The 19,793-nt window shown below is 44.3% G+C and overlaps 1 protein-coding gene across 3 annotated transcripts in view; it reads right to left on the bottom strand.

Moving 5' to 3' along the window:
* Positions 1-19,793, bottom strand: part of LOC310782041 (syntaxin-binding protein 5-like) — a gene marked incomplete at its 5' end in the record, with an annotated part of 148,724 nt that overhangs the window by 21,987 nt on the left and 106,944 nt on the right. For all 3 annotated transcript variants that reach the window (XM_083642690.1, XM_083642691.1, XM_083642692.1), the window contains 8 exons: positions 1,483-1,706; positions 1,877-1,917; positions 3,285-3,352; positions 6,566-6,713; positions 6,911-6,983; positions 9,953-10,107; positions 10,790-10,860; positions 12,927-13,058. In XM_083642690.1, the coding sequence (XP_083498816.1) occupies positions 1,483-1,706; positions 1,877-1,917; positions 3,285-3,352; positions 6,566-6,713; positions 6,911-6,983; positions 9,953-10,107; positions 10,790-10,860; positions 12,927-13,058 (912 nt within the window). The remainder of the gene's footprint in view (positions 1-1,482; positions 1,707-1,876; positions 1,918-3,284; positions 3,353-6,565; positions 6,714-6,910; positions 6,984-9,952; positions 10,108-10,789; positions 10,861-12,926; positions 13,059-19,793) is intronic.

Below are 19,793 nucleotides of genomic sequence, written 5' to 3'. Positions count from 1 at the left end.
TGGCGGTAATGCAACATTTAAGGATGCTAACCGCCATAAAACACTGAAGAAGAAGCTGAGAAAAAGGAAGTGCTGTGGGGTTGCAGCTGGTGAAAACTGTCTATAGATACAGACTCTAGCCTGTCTCCAGCCCCTCTACCTTCATGTCTCTCAGGCTATAGATACAGACTCTAGCCTGTCTCCAGCCCCTCTCCCTTCATGTCTCTCAGGTTATAGATACAGACTCTAGCCTGTCTCCAGCCCCTCTACCTTCATGTCTCTCAGGTTATAGATACAGAAGGTGTTTGGCCTCGTGGGAAGCGAGGCTGCTCCCCTAATCACAGCTTTCCAAGACTGCCTCGCCCTGATCGACACCTGGACCACAGACACATACTGTGCAGAGGCTGACATCTCTCTTGACACATTCTCTGCGGGTGGCAGTAGGCATCAGAGACCACTTTGTGACTGGAAAGTTCCCCAAAGTTGTTGGGATCTACTACGGTACTACAACAACTACTACTGCCAGGGTGCTATTGAGCAATGCATTTGTAATCCATGACTGTGACATTTTCATACTAATACATGTCTGTTGTTGTTTCTGGCAGTGATAGCCAGCATGGCTTAAGAGAGCAGGAAGAGGAACTCAAACTGCACCAGGAGAAAAGCAGAGGAAAAAGACATCACAGCATGGCCCGCCCACACTGTTTGATTGACAGGTGATGTTTGGGAAGTGCAGTGCCGAAACACCACGGCACTGAGCGCTTCACACTGAAGATGTCAGGGATTAACACACACACACACACACACACACACACACACACACACACACACACACACACCTCACCACCTGACTGTTCAGCTCCTCTCTCTCTCTCTCACACACACACACACACACACACACACAGCTCACCACCTGACTGTTCAGATACTCTCTCACACACACACACACACACACACACACACACACACACACACGCACGCACGCGTGCGCACACACACACACACACACACACACACACACACACACACACCGCACCACCTGACTGTTCAGCTACTCTCTCTCACACACACACACACACACACACACACACACACACACACATACACACACACACACACACACACACAGCTCACCACCTGACTGTTCAGATACTCTCTCACACACACACACACACACACACACACACACACACACACATACTGGTCGAAATTTCATTAAACACAGACTGCCCTCACACCCGCGTAACCACTTACCATCACTATCAAGGCAGATTATAATGACAGGCTAGCTTAGCTTGTTTACTGCTCTGTCTGTTGGCATGGCAACCACACTCCATTTGACTAGGCAGATTTATATAACGCTGTGTGAGAGAGAGAGTGTGTGTGTGTGTGTGTGTGTGTGTGTGTGTTAATAACCTTAAAACGGGTCAATATCAGGGCATGGGAAATAAAGGGGCTTGAGGAAATTGCAGAGCACTCGTAGTGACGCACGCTGCTCCTCACCTGCACCACCTCGGTGGTGACTTCCAGCTTGCTGAAGCGGTAGATGATAAGGTTGGCTGACACCCCGGCCACACACAGCATCCGGCTCTCGGGGCACCAGGCCATAATCTGAATGGCAAACGGGTCTTCATCCGACACCTCCGTGCTGCCCTGCTTGTCCTCTTTGGGCCGGCTTCTCTCAAACACTTTGGCTGTTTTCAGCTTATACAGCACCTGGAGCATTACTGGGGACAGAGGGGAGAAGAGGGACAGCTGACATATTGAACCCGACAGTGAATATTGTGAAATCTATTGTGCTCTTAAGCTGGAGAGAATTGCTGGTCACACACCATACTTACTCTAAACAACATCTAAGTGAAGCATCAACGGGACTTAAACAGGTGGGTAAACTTACTTGCAGAGGCATCCCAGAACTTCACAGTTCCATCGGCATGCCTGGAAATTCAAGAGGGAAAAAGAAGGGGGCGGGGGAGAAGAGAAGAGAAGTCAAAGAAAGGAACAAGACAGAGAATAATTTAATATATAAGTGTATCCTGCTGTCTTATGCACATCCAGGGATTTCCATAAAATGTCCAAGTCTGGTCAAGAAATATTCCCTGTTTGTGAAATTTGAAGCATTGGAAATTGATGAAGCACCACTGTGAAAGAACTGTTATGGAAGATTATTTGTGCTGTTCTACAGCATCTACAATATAAAAATACGCAAAAATATCTTGTTTGTTCACTGCCGCGCTAAATCTCTCCTCCACAGGGATTTAACCAATCGTGTTTTGACAACTTGTATCTAGCGAGGTTGATAAGCAGCACATGATCAGTACATGATCAGTACATGATCAGTCGGTCACCGGGGTTGGAGACAAAATGTCCAAACAAACATCCACGAATAATCACCTAAAAATGAATGAAGTGCACCTTTCCTGTTGCATATTCGTGAGCATTGACAGTACAGGTGACAATCACAAAGCGCTGCCCATGTGGGTGTCAATGTCTTAGAAGAACATTTTCTTTTTTCCTATCTCTCTTTTCTGTCCTTTCATTTTCTTTTGCCATTTCAGCGGAGTGAGTTGGGAGACAGGGGGGGGGGGGACATTTTGCAGGATGTTGCAGTATCTCAGGGAGAGAAACACGATCAGAATAGTAATTTGGCAGATCTGGGGGTGAGGAGGAGAGAGGGAGTTACAGAGAGGAGCGGGACCCTCCTCCTGACACACCCATACCTCAATGTCACTTTCTCAGTGTGTGTGTTCTTTTAAATGCTCCTCCTCTACTCGTCTTTGACACCTTAGGGTGGGATTATCAAGATCAAAATGGGGGAAAGTCTACTCGACTAGAATATAAAGGCCTACAGTATAGTCTGATAAGGACTCCTTCTCTTCTGGTTCTGTGTTGACCTGATGGTGCGGAACAGGAGTGGTGAAAGTAATAGAGAGAGAGACACTGCATGAAATAGGCCACGCCCATCACGGGGGAAAGCTCTCCATTCACTTCCATATGCCAGCGTAATTTTCCTTGAATTAAACATAGTTAAAAGCGGTTGTGTGGTGGGCTGCGCAGACAACGAATGTAAAAAATCGCCAATTAATTTTGTTTTGTACTCCCGAGCAAAACAAGGAAGCCATTGAGAATTGGCGAGAAGAAAAATGTGGATTTAGCTGTCAAGGAAGTAAGTTGGAGAACGCCAGGAGGGACTTTTTGTTTTCCCCGTTTTGGGCGTGGTTTCTGAATGATGACGCGCTCCGCAGTGTCTCTATAGAGTCACACCAAGACAATAGCGACGGGTGATGACATCAGCGTTGCCTTACCCAGTGATGATGATCTCGGGGTAGCTCTGTGTGCCTTGACCCCAGTTTCCACCACTAATAGGCCACTCCTGGATAGACACAACAACAAACAAACAAACATATCACACAAGAGACACTGGCAAGACAACGAGTTCAATAGATTCCAAGCTGTAATTATGTGTCTTCTGTTGTGTGCTTTTGTTGTTCAATAAAAAACATTTGGTCACAAACACACACGCATACACACACACACATACACACACACATACACACACACACACACGCACGCACACACACGCACACACACGCACGCACACACACACACACACACACACACACACACACGCACGCACGCACACGCACACACAAGGATTCCTAGTGAGTCGAAACCTTGATTACAGAAAAAGATGACTAACACAGGGTTGCCACTAATGATACATTTCAATGAGTAAACCGTCAAGCGACGATCGGTCCCTTGTTGCACCTTCATGCACGTTGTGTGCCGCAGCCCGCGGTGCAGAGCCATCTTGCCACACCCAAACCCCATATCAGATTCAAATCTTCACCCCTTCTGATGTGTGTGTGTGTGCGCCAATTTCGAATGAATGAATGAATGAATGAATGAGCTTTATTTGTCACTGTTACAAAACAAGTTAAGAACAACGAAATTGAAGCAATCCCCTAGGTGCGTTAGACAAGACAATACAATAAGTCAAGGTAATAAAGATAAGGTATTTAAAAAGTAACGAGGTAATAAGGATAAAGTGTTCAGTGTGTAAAAGTATGAGGTAATAAAAAGTGAAAAAGTAAAAAAAAAGTAAAAAGTGTCTAGTTTCAAGTTTGTTCTGTGTACACTCTTGTACACACTATACATTCGAGACGGTCATTCCACTTAGCATATTTCCCAGTCCTATATACACAGTCCTATATACATTAAGGCAACGACAATTTACTTGGTTCTGTGTGCACATTTTTGAGCATTCTATATACATTAAGGCACAGTATATCTAAGATAACTGAGGGCGGTCGTTATATTTTTACCATATTGCACATTCTTATACATTAGGCACAGAGTATCTATGATAACTGTGTTAGGGCATGTTGAGCACAGCTATGGCTCTTGGAAATAAACTGTCTCACATTTCCGTGAGTTTTCAAGCATCCCTACATGTACAGTAGCACCTCAAAAACCACTTCCATGGCAACAGCGTTTGATGAAAACAAACTCAAAAGCTTCACTATTGAGCATCATCAAGGTCTTAAGACTTCAAGCTAAACAATGCGGGTTACTTAGGCAACCAGCTGGATATCTGAGCTAAGAATGCCTACGAGAGACCACAACAGAGACAATGACACATGCAGCACAGCACAGCTCTCAGCTAATAGCTGTACAGCAGTGGTTCTCAAACTATTTGGGCTTCAGTAGCCAAGTACCCCCTTTACCCGACTACAACATTTTGCTTAGAAAACGGGAAGAGAAAACTATAGCATAATGATGCAATGAATGAATGATAACCCACCTTTTGAAGGATATAACATTACAAAATAAGAAATGGAGTGAAAGTTACAATTAGTGCCTGCTGAGCATATATATTTTAATCTTTCATTTATTTTCAAGAATTATTCTTTCATTTTTCCATTTGCCCTCCTCTCTCAAGTACCCCCTGTAGTACCGCCACGTACACCTAGGGGTACGCCTACCCCAGTTTGGGAACCCCTGCTGTACATTATGCTTGTAGCCTATGCACAGAGTAATACTGTAGATAGGAAGAAAGTGTATCAAGCTTGGCCCAGCACTCCAGATATACTCTATAATACAAATGTATCATACAGGTGAATTTTGAGATGACATAATGCACAAGGCTCAAACTCAAAGATTTCTGGTAGGCCAAAACCAAGCACTTTCAAGTACTATCCAGACCCGTGGCAACCCTGCTAACATTTGGGTCTGTGTGTGAGTGTGCACGAGAGAAAGGACGAGAATCTGCCTATCTGCCCTAGTTGCTGCATACATTATGCACCTCCGTGTGTGTGTGTGTGTGTCTGCGTGCATGTGTGGCGGTGGTGACAGGAGGGGTGGTGGGGGGATGTTGGCTTTGAACCCGTTGGCACATGCAAAAGGTCACCAGGATGACTCAACAATGGTGATCTTTATGTGAGAATGCTCTCCCGCAGCTTGGCAAGGCCTTTTGCTGAACAAAAACGGCAGCTAGGCGGCCCAGTCTGGGTTATTACATGCTGACATTTCCAACCGGGAGCTTAGAACAAGGCGACAGGGAACAGAACATAAGCATACATAATGGCTAAGAGAGCGGGGGTCCGCCTACTGATGACACACGGCCGAGAGAACGAGAGAAGAGAGGAGGAGGATCATTAGGTGATGCGATATAGTCCATTTAGTTTCACAGCAACACGGGTAATATAGTACCACTGTATGCTATAGTGTCACCACGACATGTGGCATAATGTGTTTATGTGTTCTCTGTATTTTTGATGCTCTAACCTTCTCGAGCTTGGCTTATGCGTGATGGTACGCTGGTATACTGGAGCCTGGCACATTTACATTTCTAATTTTGACATTTTGCATTGAGGAAAATGTACTCTTTGATTCTGAGGAACAGACACCGAAACCTTTTAGCGCTGATGTTTTTGATAGTTTAAATCTTTTCTGCTAGAGAGTACCAGAGGAATGAGTCTGGAAGAGCTGGATGCTAGCACTTAAATGAAGCGTTTTCTGAAAATCATGTAAAAAACAACAACAACAAAAAAACATTTATGCTTCAAAAGTCATAAAAGTGTTCCTCATTTGTGAAGATTTTCTCGCTGAACACAAACGTTGCTGTTTCATACACTTTTGTTAACCACAGACCTTATTTCATGCATTTAACTCGAAATCCCCATACACAAATTCCATTACATTGCCTTTTACACCTATGAACCAGGAAGTGCAGCTGACTTGTGGGTAAGCCTACAAAAACACGTCATCCCCACGGTACTCCATTAAACTCCATTGTAGCTGTACTGCAAATACCCTGACATGACATCAGGCCATCTATGTTTGGCCAGTTATCCACGGGAAAAGAAGAAAAATACATCACCAAACAGCAAAATGGCACTAGAATGCAAAGTACATTACCAACAGCTTTTTTTTTTTTTACAGTGTTCAAATGTTTTCAGGTGACTCACCCCCCCCCCCCCCCCCCCCCATTAATGTCAGGGGAAGTGAGGGGATTGATTGTGTGGTAAAATATGCTACAGGGGGTGCTGTCAGTGCTATCAAATGAAGCCTTCTCAGACTGTACCTTCTTGCTGTAGCCCTGTCGTTTCTGCCGCGAGCCAACAGAGTAAAGTGCAGGTATGAGGTCCACAGAGCAGTCAGCAATGTACTCGCAGCAGGTCACAGGAGACTCGTGGATGGTCAGAGGATAGGGGTTCTCGAATATGGGGTAACTGGGAACAGGGGGGGGGGGGGCACAGACTGGGTCACTCCATAGTTTATATCATACTACTGTACATCAGGATATTAAAGTATAAAGCAATAAATTATAAAGAGCAATAATATGTCATCTGTGGTAGTGTAGCCGAGGTGTATGAAACACAGGAAGTCAAGATGATGAAGAGGTCTTTAGCCACAGAGTCAGACGTACCCATTTTGTGCAAGGTCGATCACCACTAAATCCTTTTCTAGAAGGACCACTACGGCGTAAGGTTCCTGAAAATCTGCACACGGAAACAAAACAGGACAAGACAAGTCATTCATCACACTCTACTAAGTAGCCTTGGAATTCCTTGAGACAGAGCTCTCCTGAAATCTACAAACCACAAAGGGAGAAAATGTTTAAGACCTCACACGGCATACCGTATGTTATTATCCTGTGCCCCGGAGACGTGAGGGCACGGAAGCTTAATGGGCTAACGCTTATTAATCTATGTGATTTATAACTGTTAATCTATGTGATTTATAACTGCGGGCGATGTTGCTCTGCTTAAACATTTTGCACCTTTGTGATTTGGGATCACGATTTTATATTTAACCTTGAGATGCATCCAGGGTGGGGATTTCATCATTTTAAGGGCAAGGCCATCTGGCCTTCGGCCTCACAATTTTTTTTAGGGCACAAGGCCACATGCCAGGGCACAAAGGCCATTGCTCTATTGACATCATGAAGAGCCATTCTTTTTCTGAAATGTGTGTTAAAATGAGCCAATGACACATCCTTTGCATAGGGCAGGTTACATTAAACTGAGACCACTGATGCTTGTAAAGCAACTGACAGTAGCAGGCTGGTAGCAGGGCACTGCCAAGGTGGCCTTAAGGATCTCAGGGCATCACAGCCAGAGGGAGGGGCAATGCAGACCATGGCCTGATGGTCTCTGTGTAATTCCCACCCTGGATGCATCTAAGTTTCAATGCTATTAACGCTTTGAAAATGAAACCTTTGGTGAAGGCACAAATGTGGCTTTCATATTTTCTTACATAATAAAGGGATACTTTATTGATCTTTCTGCTTGTCCCCCTCCACAGGATAGCCATGTCTGGTCCTCCCATCTTTAAATACTCTATATGGATGTCTGTTGTCTGGATGTTTGTTGCGAGCAAACTGGTGTTGAGAGCCCCACGTGTGGCTTAGAGCAGATCGTAGGCTGTTTGATTGTAGCGGGGCTGCCGAAACCTTGACAACCATCGTCCCTGTATCTCTCTGCCTCTGTCTCTCTTCTTTCACTCTTCTCAACATGGTCTGCAACGTGCAAGCAACTTCTCTCTGCTCTCTATCTGTCTGTCATCGCTCTTTTTGTCTGTCGGTTTTGGTAGTGTCCTCTAGAGAGAGAGTGGCGTCAGCGGAGGACCAAAATGCAAGAATCATTAGCCAATGAACAGCCAGGAATGGGTCTCGCGCTACTTTTGCATGCTAAAATAAAGCCGATAATGTACAATTTGATTCATTTCAAGGGATGAAAAACCCTTTCAAAGTACAACACTGTCTATTTTGATGCACCTCGACAGTGCTGCTTTTTTTACTGAAGAGTTCCACTTTCTACTTCCTGGAAAAAAAACTGGTCCATTGGAGTGAATGGAGATGTCGGAACTCTTCTATTATACGGCTCTGGGTTTTGGCAATTGGGAACTGGGAACTGAGATGCGAAATAGGAACACTTTAACTGCGGGTTTACCTTAGTTATGTGACAAACTACAGTAACTGGTCAACGAAGAGAAAGACTTCAGAAACAGACAGCAGTTCTATTATTTTAAATGCAAAGTGTGACGATGACGATGTAAGTGAGAATGCAACTTACTCGTACAAATATATTGGTGTCGACATTTTCTGTGTCGCATCATCTGCGGTGACATCATTATGGATTATAATCTTCCTGAACAAATTAAACGCTGGATTAAGCTTGCCCACACGCCACCCAGACCAGCATTGTGTAATCCGACCTCTCCACAGACCCAGTGGTATCCATTACCGGCTGCGATGGCGGGGCGGTGACATCAGCTTGCCTGTGAGCCGATGCAAAGCCACTGATGGCGTTACATAACGACTGTACGCGGCCACGCGCTAATCTCTTTTTCCTGGAGCTCCCTGTATGTGCTACAGCGCTCCGCACCAGACTTAATATACAGGATTACGCTCCCATACTATCCACCTCCAATCAAAGCTGTTTGACTGACTCCTCAATACAGGAAATATGGTAATAATCTAATCAAATTGGATGGCTATTGTGTACAAAGAGCTGAAATGAAAGTGTAATATTCCTGGCGTTGGATAATGAAACCGTAGTCGGATCACTCCCCATGGGAAATTTCATATTTATTACAAGAAGCCACTAACACAGGGACAAGCAAACAGATATAATAAAGAGAATGAGGTGTGTGTGCAGTTGTGTGTATGTGTGAGTGTAATGTATTGGCGGAGAGGAGGACCATATAAAACAACAGGGGGGCATACCATTAGGGTAGGGTGTCTCACAGAGTGTGAGGAAGTCTACTATGGGGTGGTCCATACCATTAGGGTAGGGTGTCTCACAGAGTGTGAGGAAGTCTACTATGGGGTGGTCCATACCATTAGGGTAGGGCGTCTCACAGAGTGTGAGGAAGTCTACTATGGGGTGGTCCATACCATTAGGGTAGGGTGTCTCACAGAGTGTGAGGAAGTCTACTATGGGGTGGTCCATACCATTAGGGTAGGGTGTCTCACAGAGTGTGAGAAAGTCTACTATGGGGTGGTCTATACCATTAGGGTAGGGTGTCTCACAGAGTGTGAGGAAGTCTACTATGGGGTGGTCCATACCATTAGGGTAGGGTGTCTCACAGAGTGTGAGGAAGTCTACTATGGGGTGGTCCATACCATTAGGATAGGGTGTTTCACAGAGTGTGAGGAAGTCTACTATTGGGTGGTCCATACCATTAGGGTAGGGCGTCTCACAGAGTGTGAGGAAGTCTACTATGGGGTGGTCCATACCAGTAGGGTAGGGCATCTCACAGAGTGTGAGGAAGTCTACTATGGGGTGGTCCATACCATTAGGGTAGGGCGTCTCACAGAGTGTGAGGAAGTCTGCTATGGGGTGGTCCATACCAGTAGGGTAGGGCGTCTCACAGAGTGTGAGGAAGTCTACTATGGGGTGGTCCATACCATTAGGGTAGGGTGTCTCACAGAGTGTGAGGAAGTCTACTATTGGGTGGTCCATACCATTAGAGTAGGGTGTCTCACAGAGTGTGAGGAAGTCCACTATGGGGTAGTCCATCTCCAGCACGGCTGTACTCTTCCCATGCATCACAGTCAGACAAGGCCGCCGGCCCACCGTGTCGTAGGACAGACCGCCAGACACGATTATGAAGGGCTCTCTTGAACACACACAAAAGTAAAAATGTGCTAGGGCTGGGCGATATGGACCAAAAATCATATTTTGGCATTATTAGGCTGAATGGCGACACAAAATACAGATCTGGGTATTTTCTATGAAGTGGGCTAAATGTTCAGTTGTAAGTCACAGCCACATGTGAGACGGCACAAGCACTTTTATTCAAACAAGACTGTGATCAAAATAAAATGCAAACACAGGGTTTCCTTCCCTGAATATTGGTGCTTTCACAACCTATTTACACAATGAGATTTTCTGATAAATAATCATCAGTAATGTGGATATAATGACTAAGTGGGTAAAGGCAAATAATAGAACAGCTAGAACAGTCTGGTGAGTTCAGAAAATTACATCACTTTACTGTAATGCAGCCTTTAAAACCAGGAAAAGACGATGCCATCTTATGATATTATAATATCCAACATCTACTCTAACACAATAGCTAGTCTCATATCACGATATCGATATTATATCGATATCTTGCCCAGCCCTAATATCAGGTTTGTTTTACACAATGTATTTATGTTGACATCAGGTTTCCTTTTTGTTCTCTTTCTAAAATGTAGTCTATTCCTGCCAGAGAGAGAGAGAGAGAGAGAGAGAGAGAGAGAGAGAGAGAGAGAGAGAGAGAGAGAGAGAGAGAGAGAGAGCGAGAGAGACCCTACCCAGGTCTAGTGGTCTTGTACTCCACTTTGAGAATGGGTTTACAAGGCTCTGGCTTCTTCCCGTCCTTCGGCTGTTTTCCTAAAATAGAACAGACACAAACAGAAGGTACTTTACTTTGCCAGTTCTCTCCCTCTTCACCTCCTCTGCTCCTCCCATCCTTTCCCTCTCCTCCTCCTCTCCTCCTCCCTTCCTTTCCCTCTTCAGCACCTCTCCTCCTCCCTTCCTTTCCCTCTTCAGCACCTCTCATCCTCCCATCCTTTCCCCCATCTCGTCAGCGCTCCTCCTGTCATCTTCTCTCTTCTTCTTCTTCTGTCTTTTTTTTTAACTTCCAGAGCGCTGCACTTAAAATGCAGCTCTGAACGGGAGCCAGATAATAACAAAAGGCTATCCATCAGACAGAGACAGAGACAGAGACAGAAAGGGGGGGGGAGGAAGCTCAGAGATGATTTACAGAATCCATCTATCCAAACCTCAAGGGAGAAGAGCCATGTGAATGGAATTTACACATCCATCATATGCACGCCTATCTTTGCATATTCTGAGTCAAAGTTCACATTACGTGGCAGAATATAAACTATGACAGAGGAACTGACGTGAGCAGGTACATACTGTTTTCTAGAGAACTACTTTCAACAACTTCATCTTAATAACACGCATCTAAAAGACAATTAAAGGGGAACTTATAAGCCTTGCTTAAACCTGTCGCTGGCATTTGCATAATTGCCCATTTAATAGGAAACTAATTATGCATGCAGCGGTGGGATAAACAACTAATTAAAAAGCTGGTGTTGGAAACCTTTCCTCATTCCCCTACACATGAAAACTAGCCCGAGGAACTCTGAGTAAAGGTGTTTCCTTTCATATAACCTCTCTCTTTGTAGCTCCTTCTCTGTGTCTCTCTCTCCTCCAGCCCTTCATCTACAGTAGTTGCATAGTGGGTTGAGTAGGTGTGGGAGAGACAGAGTATGGATTAAAATACATCTTCAGAGGAGCAGACTTGTTTAATGCTATAGGAATGAACAGAGTGCTGGCAATAATGTATGCAGCACACACCGCGCCGACACAAAGTAAACCAAACAGAGGCACCACATAATTGAAGACTGACCCTCAGGGAATCAGCCTGGTGCGCGTGTGTGTGTGTGTGTGTGTGTGTGTGTGTGTGTGTGTGTGTGTCTGAGAGTGTGTGTGTCAGGGTTCAGTCCATTTTCAGCCCAATTAAGCAAGCTTCTCCAGTTAATGAGAGACCATTCACCCGTATCCCCCACCCAATTCGGGCTATGAAAAGAAAGAAAGAAAAAGTTTCAATTTTGGGATTTAAAAGAAAATTCACTTCCTGAACCAATGGTTCAGCTTAGAATGAATTGGCCCTTCCCCTGAGTGTGTGTGTGTGTGTGTGTGTGTGTGTGTGTGTGTGTGTGTGTGTGTGTGTGTGTGTGTGTGTGTGTGTGTGTGTGTGTGTGTGTGTGTGTGTGTGTGTGTGTGTGTGTGTGTGTGTGTGTGTGTGTGTGTGCGTGCGTGCATGCGTGTGTGGTCCTTGTGAAAACCAGATTGAGTTTAGACCTTTTTCTTTTACCTGGCTATTATTAAGATGTGGTTGTTGAAAGTGCATTGCTATACAGTACAGCACGTACCTGGCTTCAGGCTCACTTTGGCTTGTCTGCAACAGTTTAGATTTATTCAGCACATTATAAGCATTTTGACTCTGACATATGCACAGGCAGGCATACATATGACAGATGTGTACACTTCATTCACATGCTCCTCCCTTGAAGTTTAGATAGCCATGAGATCTTCCCTCTCTGACTGTCATCTTGGTTCATTCTCACTTCTTTGAGGGTCTAAGATTAGGGTTAGGACGTTTTGTGTTAAGGTTAGAATTAGTGTTATGAGTTAAGATTAAAGGGTTAAAGTTAGGACTAGGTTTAGGTTGGTGCAATCGTTAAGGTTAGGCTAGGTTAAAGTTAGCATTAGGGGTTAGGGAATAAATGCAGACAATGGAAGGTCAGCCCTAGTATACAAGACAAACGTGCGTTTGTGTGTGTGTGTGTGTGTGTGTGTGTGTGTGTCTGTGTGTGTGTGTGTGTGTGTGTGTGTGTGCGCGTGCGTGCGTGTGTGCGTGCACATGTGTGTGTCCACCTCCTTACCGTGTGGGGTGATTGTCTGGATGGGCTTGCCCTGGCCCCTGACGTTCCAGATGGTCAGAGTTCCGTCTGAGTGACTGCAGATGAACTGCTTGCCCTCGTGGTGCCAGGCAACCGAGTGGATCGCCTGGGAGACAAAGGACAGGTGGAGAGGGGAAGGGGAGGAGTCAGCAGAGTAAGGCACCATGTGACCAGCCACCATCTCCCTTACGGTACAAGTACGTCGCCTTTACACAGCCATATGGAACATGATGTTCATATGGGTTAAATGCCCACGCCTGTGGATTAAAAACTGTTGAGCAGATGGTGATAGTGAGATAAAGGTATAGGCATAAATGCATAGATTAAAATAAGCCTTTCTATGCCCGGCCGTCAAATGCAGAGAGCGGCGGAAAAATGGATGCCTTCACTGACTAAGTTCAGGGATGCAGAGAGGAGAGTGTTGGTGTTTTTAAAAACTGAGCATCAAAAAGCTATAAATTCACACAATCATTCTGTAAAGTTCAACATTCAATATAGCTAAAATATCATGGATCTGGTCTGTAAGAGTGTTATCATTTTGTAACCACGACTTTAGTCACCTACTAAGTTAAGTTAAAGGGATAGTTCACATTTTTAGAGTCTACCCCTATTTGTTACTTGATTGGTAGAGTTCTTTCTCATCACAATCCATGCTGTTTCTCATAGTAGCTCTGGAAAGTTGGGCAAAAACAGTTGCAAGGTCAATGGGGTCACGCTCCTGTATGTACAAGCTGACTGGAGCTGACTGAAATGTACTTTGTGTGACTGTGGATGTGTGTGTGTGTGTGTGTGTGTGTGTGTGTGTGTGTGTGTGTGTGTGTGTGTGTGTGTGTGTGTGTGTGCACACTGTGGATGACATTTTAGTGAGCCTCAGTCAGCTTGTACATACAGGAGCGTGACCCCAATGACCTTGCAATCGTCTTTGCCCCATCTCTCCAGAGCTACTACGAGGAACAGCATGGATTGTACTGAGAAAGAACTCTACCAATCAACGTCATCACTGGCGCCTCCTCTGGTCAGTCGGGGGGCCTGTTTTGGGTGAAAACTCCTCGCTGTCAGGTGAAAAGAAGCAACAGTGGCGACTGCACACGTATCAGAGGCGGCATGTGCTAGCCTACCACTCTCACCAGATTGGCAGAAGGGGTGGAGCAACCACCGGAACAGCAGTGAGAATTGGGCTAGTACAATTGGGGAGTAAATGGGAGAAACATCTAAAAAAAAGTTGATAAAAAATTAGAAAATGGGATAATTTAACTTGTAAATATAAATAAAGCCAAGAATGAGTCGAAAACAGAGACTGAGAGGGGAAGAGAGAACAATACAATGCGAGTGTCATACTGTATAAAGTTTGATGTGAGAAAGAATGAGAGGTTTTTAAGTATAGAGGGTATGCATGTGATGTCACAGAGGCAGAAGTCACTGTGGGGTCACACCCACTGAGTCACAGCAAGACTGGGCTTGAATGCAGTAATCAGCCTAGATAACTGACACCTGCTGCTCAGGGAGGAACTTGACACTCATTTTGACACTCATTCCCGATTGAGGGGGCGTGTTCCAGTGTCATTCCAGCGTCGTTCCAGCATACCCTCTATACAGTACTGTAACATGCATTTAACAAGTAAGCAAGATACTGTAGTTAAAAACAGTAAGACAAATTAATAATAACAACAACAACACTAATAATAATAATAATAATAATAATAATAATAATAATAATAATAATAATAATAATAATAATAATAATAATAATACAATTCTAATATTTACAATATTTACTCTGAAATCAATTGATGCATAAAAGAGTCAGGACTTAAGGAGAGGTTAAAAAATAAAGGAACAAATGGAGAGGTAGATACAGAGAGAGAGAGAGAGGTAGATACAGAGAGAGAGAGAGAGAGAGAGAGAGAGAGGTAGATACAGACAGAGCGATGGAGAGAGAGAGAGAGAGAGAGAGAGGTAGATACAGAGAGAGCGATGGAGAGAGCGATGGAGAGAGAGAGAGAGAGAGAGGTAGATACAGAGAGAGCGATGGAGAGAGAGAGAGAGAGGTAGATACAGAGAGAGCGATGGAGAGAGAGAGAGAGAGAGAGGTAGATACAGAGAGAGCGATGGAGAGAGAGAGGTAGATACAGAGAGAGCGATGGAGAGAGAGAGAGAGGAGGAGACAGAAGAGAGAGGTGGAGCAGGCATGAATCATGATGGCCTCTCTGCCCTGTGCTGACCTGCACGGCCTTGCTGCTATCGTAAGGCTGGCAGGAGGTGATTTAGCTCCGGACGACCAATCAAGGACAACACAGATATCTCATCGCCAAGGTACGCCGCTAAAGGGCAGCCTGCTTATTAATGCCCTTTCCATCACTCGTAATTAAACCCGGCAGACATTTTGACACCGATGTTGATACCACGGCTCGACGACGACAGCAGGCGACCACAGCTTCTCCCTGCATCGTTTGGTGAAATCGGGGCCTAAATATCTTTATGGTATCAGTTTCCAAAGCTGCTTATAATATATATATAGAACGCCGTCGCTGTGGCTTGTGACACTGTTTCTACTGCCTCTTTCTCTCACTCGCACACAGACACGCACACACATCAAAAGTCATTTAAGTTCTGAAACATATCATGCTTTGATGATGAAGAGTCCCTATTCAGCCATTCATGGCAGCGACAGACTGAGTTATAGAAATCTATCAGTGCATTCTTCACTGTGACAGACCCAATGGGGAACAATGTGCTGTGCTTAATAGGAAAGGGAGTGGGGTAATTGAAACACATGGTACTCATCGTATCAAACAATACCAATTAAAAAGGCTAATTTCATGATTTATTACGTTAGGGAGGTTTTCGCAGATTGCTCTTTGGGGGATGGCATAGTTCAGTCAACAGTTATTACAGTAAACAAAAACATATGCAAGCGCATGTGTGTGTGTGTGTGTGTGTGTGTGTGTGTGTGTGCATGCGTGCAAACACACAAAAACAAATTCAAGCAGAGAAGAAAAGAAAAACACAAATACAGATTAGTGACACACATATCACAGGCCTCATTAGAATAGTTTCTGCCAGTACTGGGTCATATTGGGACACAAAGACTGCTTCCCACACACACACACACACACACACACACACACACACACACACACACACACACACACACACACACACACACACACACACACACACACACACACACACACACACACACCAAAAGTAATCCAGCTCAAGTAGAAAAACATCCAAACGAAAAGAAAAGCGCAATCTGAAAAACAAGCAGTTGGGGCAAGAATGTCAACAGCAATTTCCATAAAGCAACAAACTGGCTTTTAGTTTTGGTACAGTAAGTGAAATCCTTTCTAGCTACAGCCATGTTTCTGCTCCATAATTATAATAATAAATAATAATGCATTTGTTTGATATAGTTTATAATATATATTATTTATTTTATATCTATATTATTTATATATTTTTTATATATATTTAATTAACACCTCAATCAGGGATATATGGAAGTGTTGTGGGTGTTATGCAAGCTCAGAAAGGAAATATACAGTACATGAGGTCGGGCCCTGTGTGTGTATCTCGTATAACGAGATACTGTACCCAGATATAGCAATTAAGACTTTTTCTCCATTGAAGGGATACTGCAGTGTCATCAGTTATGTGTGAAGGCAGGCAAAAAGGGCTGGAGAACTGTAATCACTTATTAGAATGATTAGAAGAGCTTCTGTGTCTAGGAAACCAGCAATTCTGATGCAGAAAAAAGAAAAACGGAGAAATTAAGTTCTAAAGGAGGTTCAGTCAGGATTGGAAGACGATAATCTGCACTTTGCGCTTCCTCAGTTCACTTCTTATTTCTCCAGCCCTTCAAATCTGCTCACACGCTCAAAATAAGCCTGTCAACTTCTGGCCTTCAATTGAATAATCAGCTGTTTGCCTCCTGGTCTCTATTATCCAATAGCATAGCGTCACATCATCTCTCACCCCACACACTTCCATTGTAAGCCTATCACATTGCTTTTCACCCCCATCATAAGCCAATCACATGGCTGCTGTCCTCTTAAATATGCTTTTTACTATCCCATTCAGCCTGCTCAACTCCTGCTGTCAGTATCGCACCCTCTACCTCCGCCTCTCCACCCAGTCTCCGCAGACCCATCAGAGTCATCAGGTTCTTCAGTCTGAAGAGTCTCATCAGTCTCAGAAGGAGAGGCATCACCATCACCACCAAAGGTCAAAGGTCCAGTATATAGACTCTACAGGGGGATATATCTGGCTGCTGCTCAGGGCTGATGCAGCTCTATCTCAATATCTCCCTGTGGTGTCTAAGCGCCAAAGAACAATACCTAATTCTCATCATAACTTTCTGTAATGCATCGTTCACTTTGCTATTGTAATACATGTTATTTTATTCATTCACTAGTCTCTCCTGATTGAAATCACATGCTTAATTATATTTTTCAGGACATGAGAGAGGGAGAGGGAGAGAGAGAGAGAGAAATGGAAAGCTGACCACAGCATACAGTTTGATATAGTTTGATGGATGTTTGATGTACCGTTTTTGACACCACACATATTTTAACCACTCACAGCCAATAAAACTACTCAGACACTAAGCTCACCTTGGAAAGGACAGCTTTCAATGGGCTGGAACTGGGCTTCCGTTCATCCAGTAATAAGCAACTGTCAGCTGCCAAATCTCTCGCCAAAATAAGTTCTCCAAACTGGTTTTTACTTTGTGGCTGAGCCACAGACTGAAACATGTTCAAAGATGACAATTGCAAAAAATGTAATGTATTTTTCTTTTGTCTTTACTCAAATTTAAGCCCGTGGCACACCATTCAAACATTCTACAACAAACACAGACAAACACAGATGTTTGTTTGGTGTACCATGGCTGTCCGTCCTTGTTTGGAGATGTTTGGTCAGATTCGACATGTTCAATCGTTGTTTGTCCGTGTTTAGCCCGTGGCACACACCAATCAAACATTCTCCTGCCAACAAGAATTGGCAGGTTCTGCCGATGGGCCCGAGCGCAACATCCCTTCCAACCTCTTCTCATTGGCTTGACTCGAACAGTAACATTGGTCTTAGGAGGAATAAAAGCCAGCTCATCCTGATGGATGGAGCTCCATGGAGTATAACCGTCGCATAGAAAATGATATTCTATCCACTAATGGATATTGCTCCAGACTTGCCAGCTGTCCCATCAGCTATGAATAGCGGAGTTGTTTGTCTATGTTTTCAACAGATCTTAGGGGGAGAGACAATACCAAGCCAGACTTGTGTCAAACACTATTTGCAAATAATATAGCATTTGTTCTAATCTACTTAAGAGTACCAGATGGGTGCGATTTACTGCGGCAAGACAGTTCAGATGGAGTCAGATGAGCTGTCCATCACATTAACTTTCTTATGTTCTTCACTCTCTGGCAATCATTGAAATGTCCTGTGTGGCTAACCCCACCCATCTGGTACTCAGAGTAGGTTAAAACACGCGCTAATAACCATTTACTCACAACTACTGTCTGTCTGATAGATTCATAAATGCCTGGCTGTTCTTAAGGGAGTCCGGTAGTTTACTAGAGTGTATCAATTCTTCTGTTCAAATGTCACTAAGTTAATAACATAAACTCCTCCACATACAGCTAGTGCAGTCAAATCAGTTTTTGGATTACCTGGAAATGAGGTTAATTAATTAATAATTAATGCTTTGTGGTTATGGGAGTTAGCTCATACTTTTTCAAGGGTGTTGTAGTTGGCATGCAATAATAGCTCTGAGAATTGTGTCTGGCTTCGGGGGGGGGGGGGGGGATTGGTCTAGATACTGTGTTGGAATACACACCATGTAATGAGGTGTGTGTGCGTGCGTGTGTGCGTGTGCATGTGCATGTATGTGTGTGCATGCACAAAGACACTTGTTTGTTTGTTTGTTCACATGTAAATGATTCCTGGTTTTCGCACATGTGCTTTTTCCAATACTGTTGCACTGAGGCTATTTGCTTTGGGAGAGAGAGAGAGAGAGAGAGAGAGAGAGGGAGAGAGAGAGAGAGACAGAGAACAGAGATTGAGAATAGATAGATAGATATAGATATAGATATAAATAAGATAGATAGATAGATAGATAGATAGAGAGAGAGAGAAGCCAAAGCAGCGGAGGAAGAACCGAAGACTGAGGAGGTGAGTGCAAGAACAAGAGGAAGTTGAAGGAGTTTTAACGAGTTAAAAGGAGACAGAGCGAAAGAGAAGCAATAAATAAAAGCCTTAAGAAGGAGCGGACAGAGAGAGCAGCATTAAGGGAAATGGAGGGGGAAACACAGCAGGATGAGCCAGCAGAAGAGACTGAGAGACGGAGACGGAGGCGAGGAGGGACAGAGGAATTCAGATCTGGCTGCGATAGCGGCTATTTATCAGGGCCGAGCTCAGACCAAGGTGTTGAGTCAGACAGAGTGGAGTGGACCGATGCTCTGTGGCTGGCACGCGCTGGGAAAGCATACTGCTGAGCCACGGCTAAGAATAGACGTCCACTGAAAGACAGCGAGGGGACGGGATGCTCTCTCAGCTCTTTCCTGGCTGCTACAAAAAGAAAGAAAAAAAGTTCCAGGCCGTCTCTGGTGTTTGTTGGAACTCTACGTTTGGCTTAGTGAGAGGGACTGAAACTTTGTTGTCTGCGAGCCAGGTTCAATTCCCTGATTTGCTGACATGTTATACAGCGTGACAGCAGCTGTAACAAGCAAAGAAGTGTCTTCATTAGAGTCCAAACAATGACTTTAGCGTCAGCATATAGGACGCACATATGGAAAGAATGTGCCGCGTCCTATATGCTGATGCTGTTTGAGACATTTTG

Source organism: Poromitra crassiceps (assembly GCF_964638095.1).
Source record: "Poromitra crassiceps genome assembly, chromosome: 9".
Lineage (NCBI taxonomy): Eukaryota > Metazoa > Chordata > Actinopteri > Beryciformes > Melamphaidae > Poromitra > Poromitra crassiceps.
The sequence above is the reverse complement of the archived record's forward strand: the minus strand, read 5'-3'. Positions and strand labels throughout refer to the sequence as shown.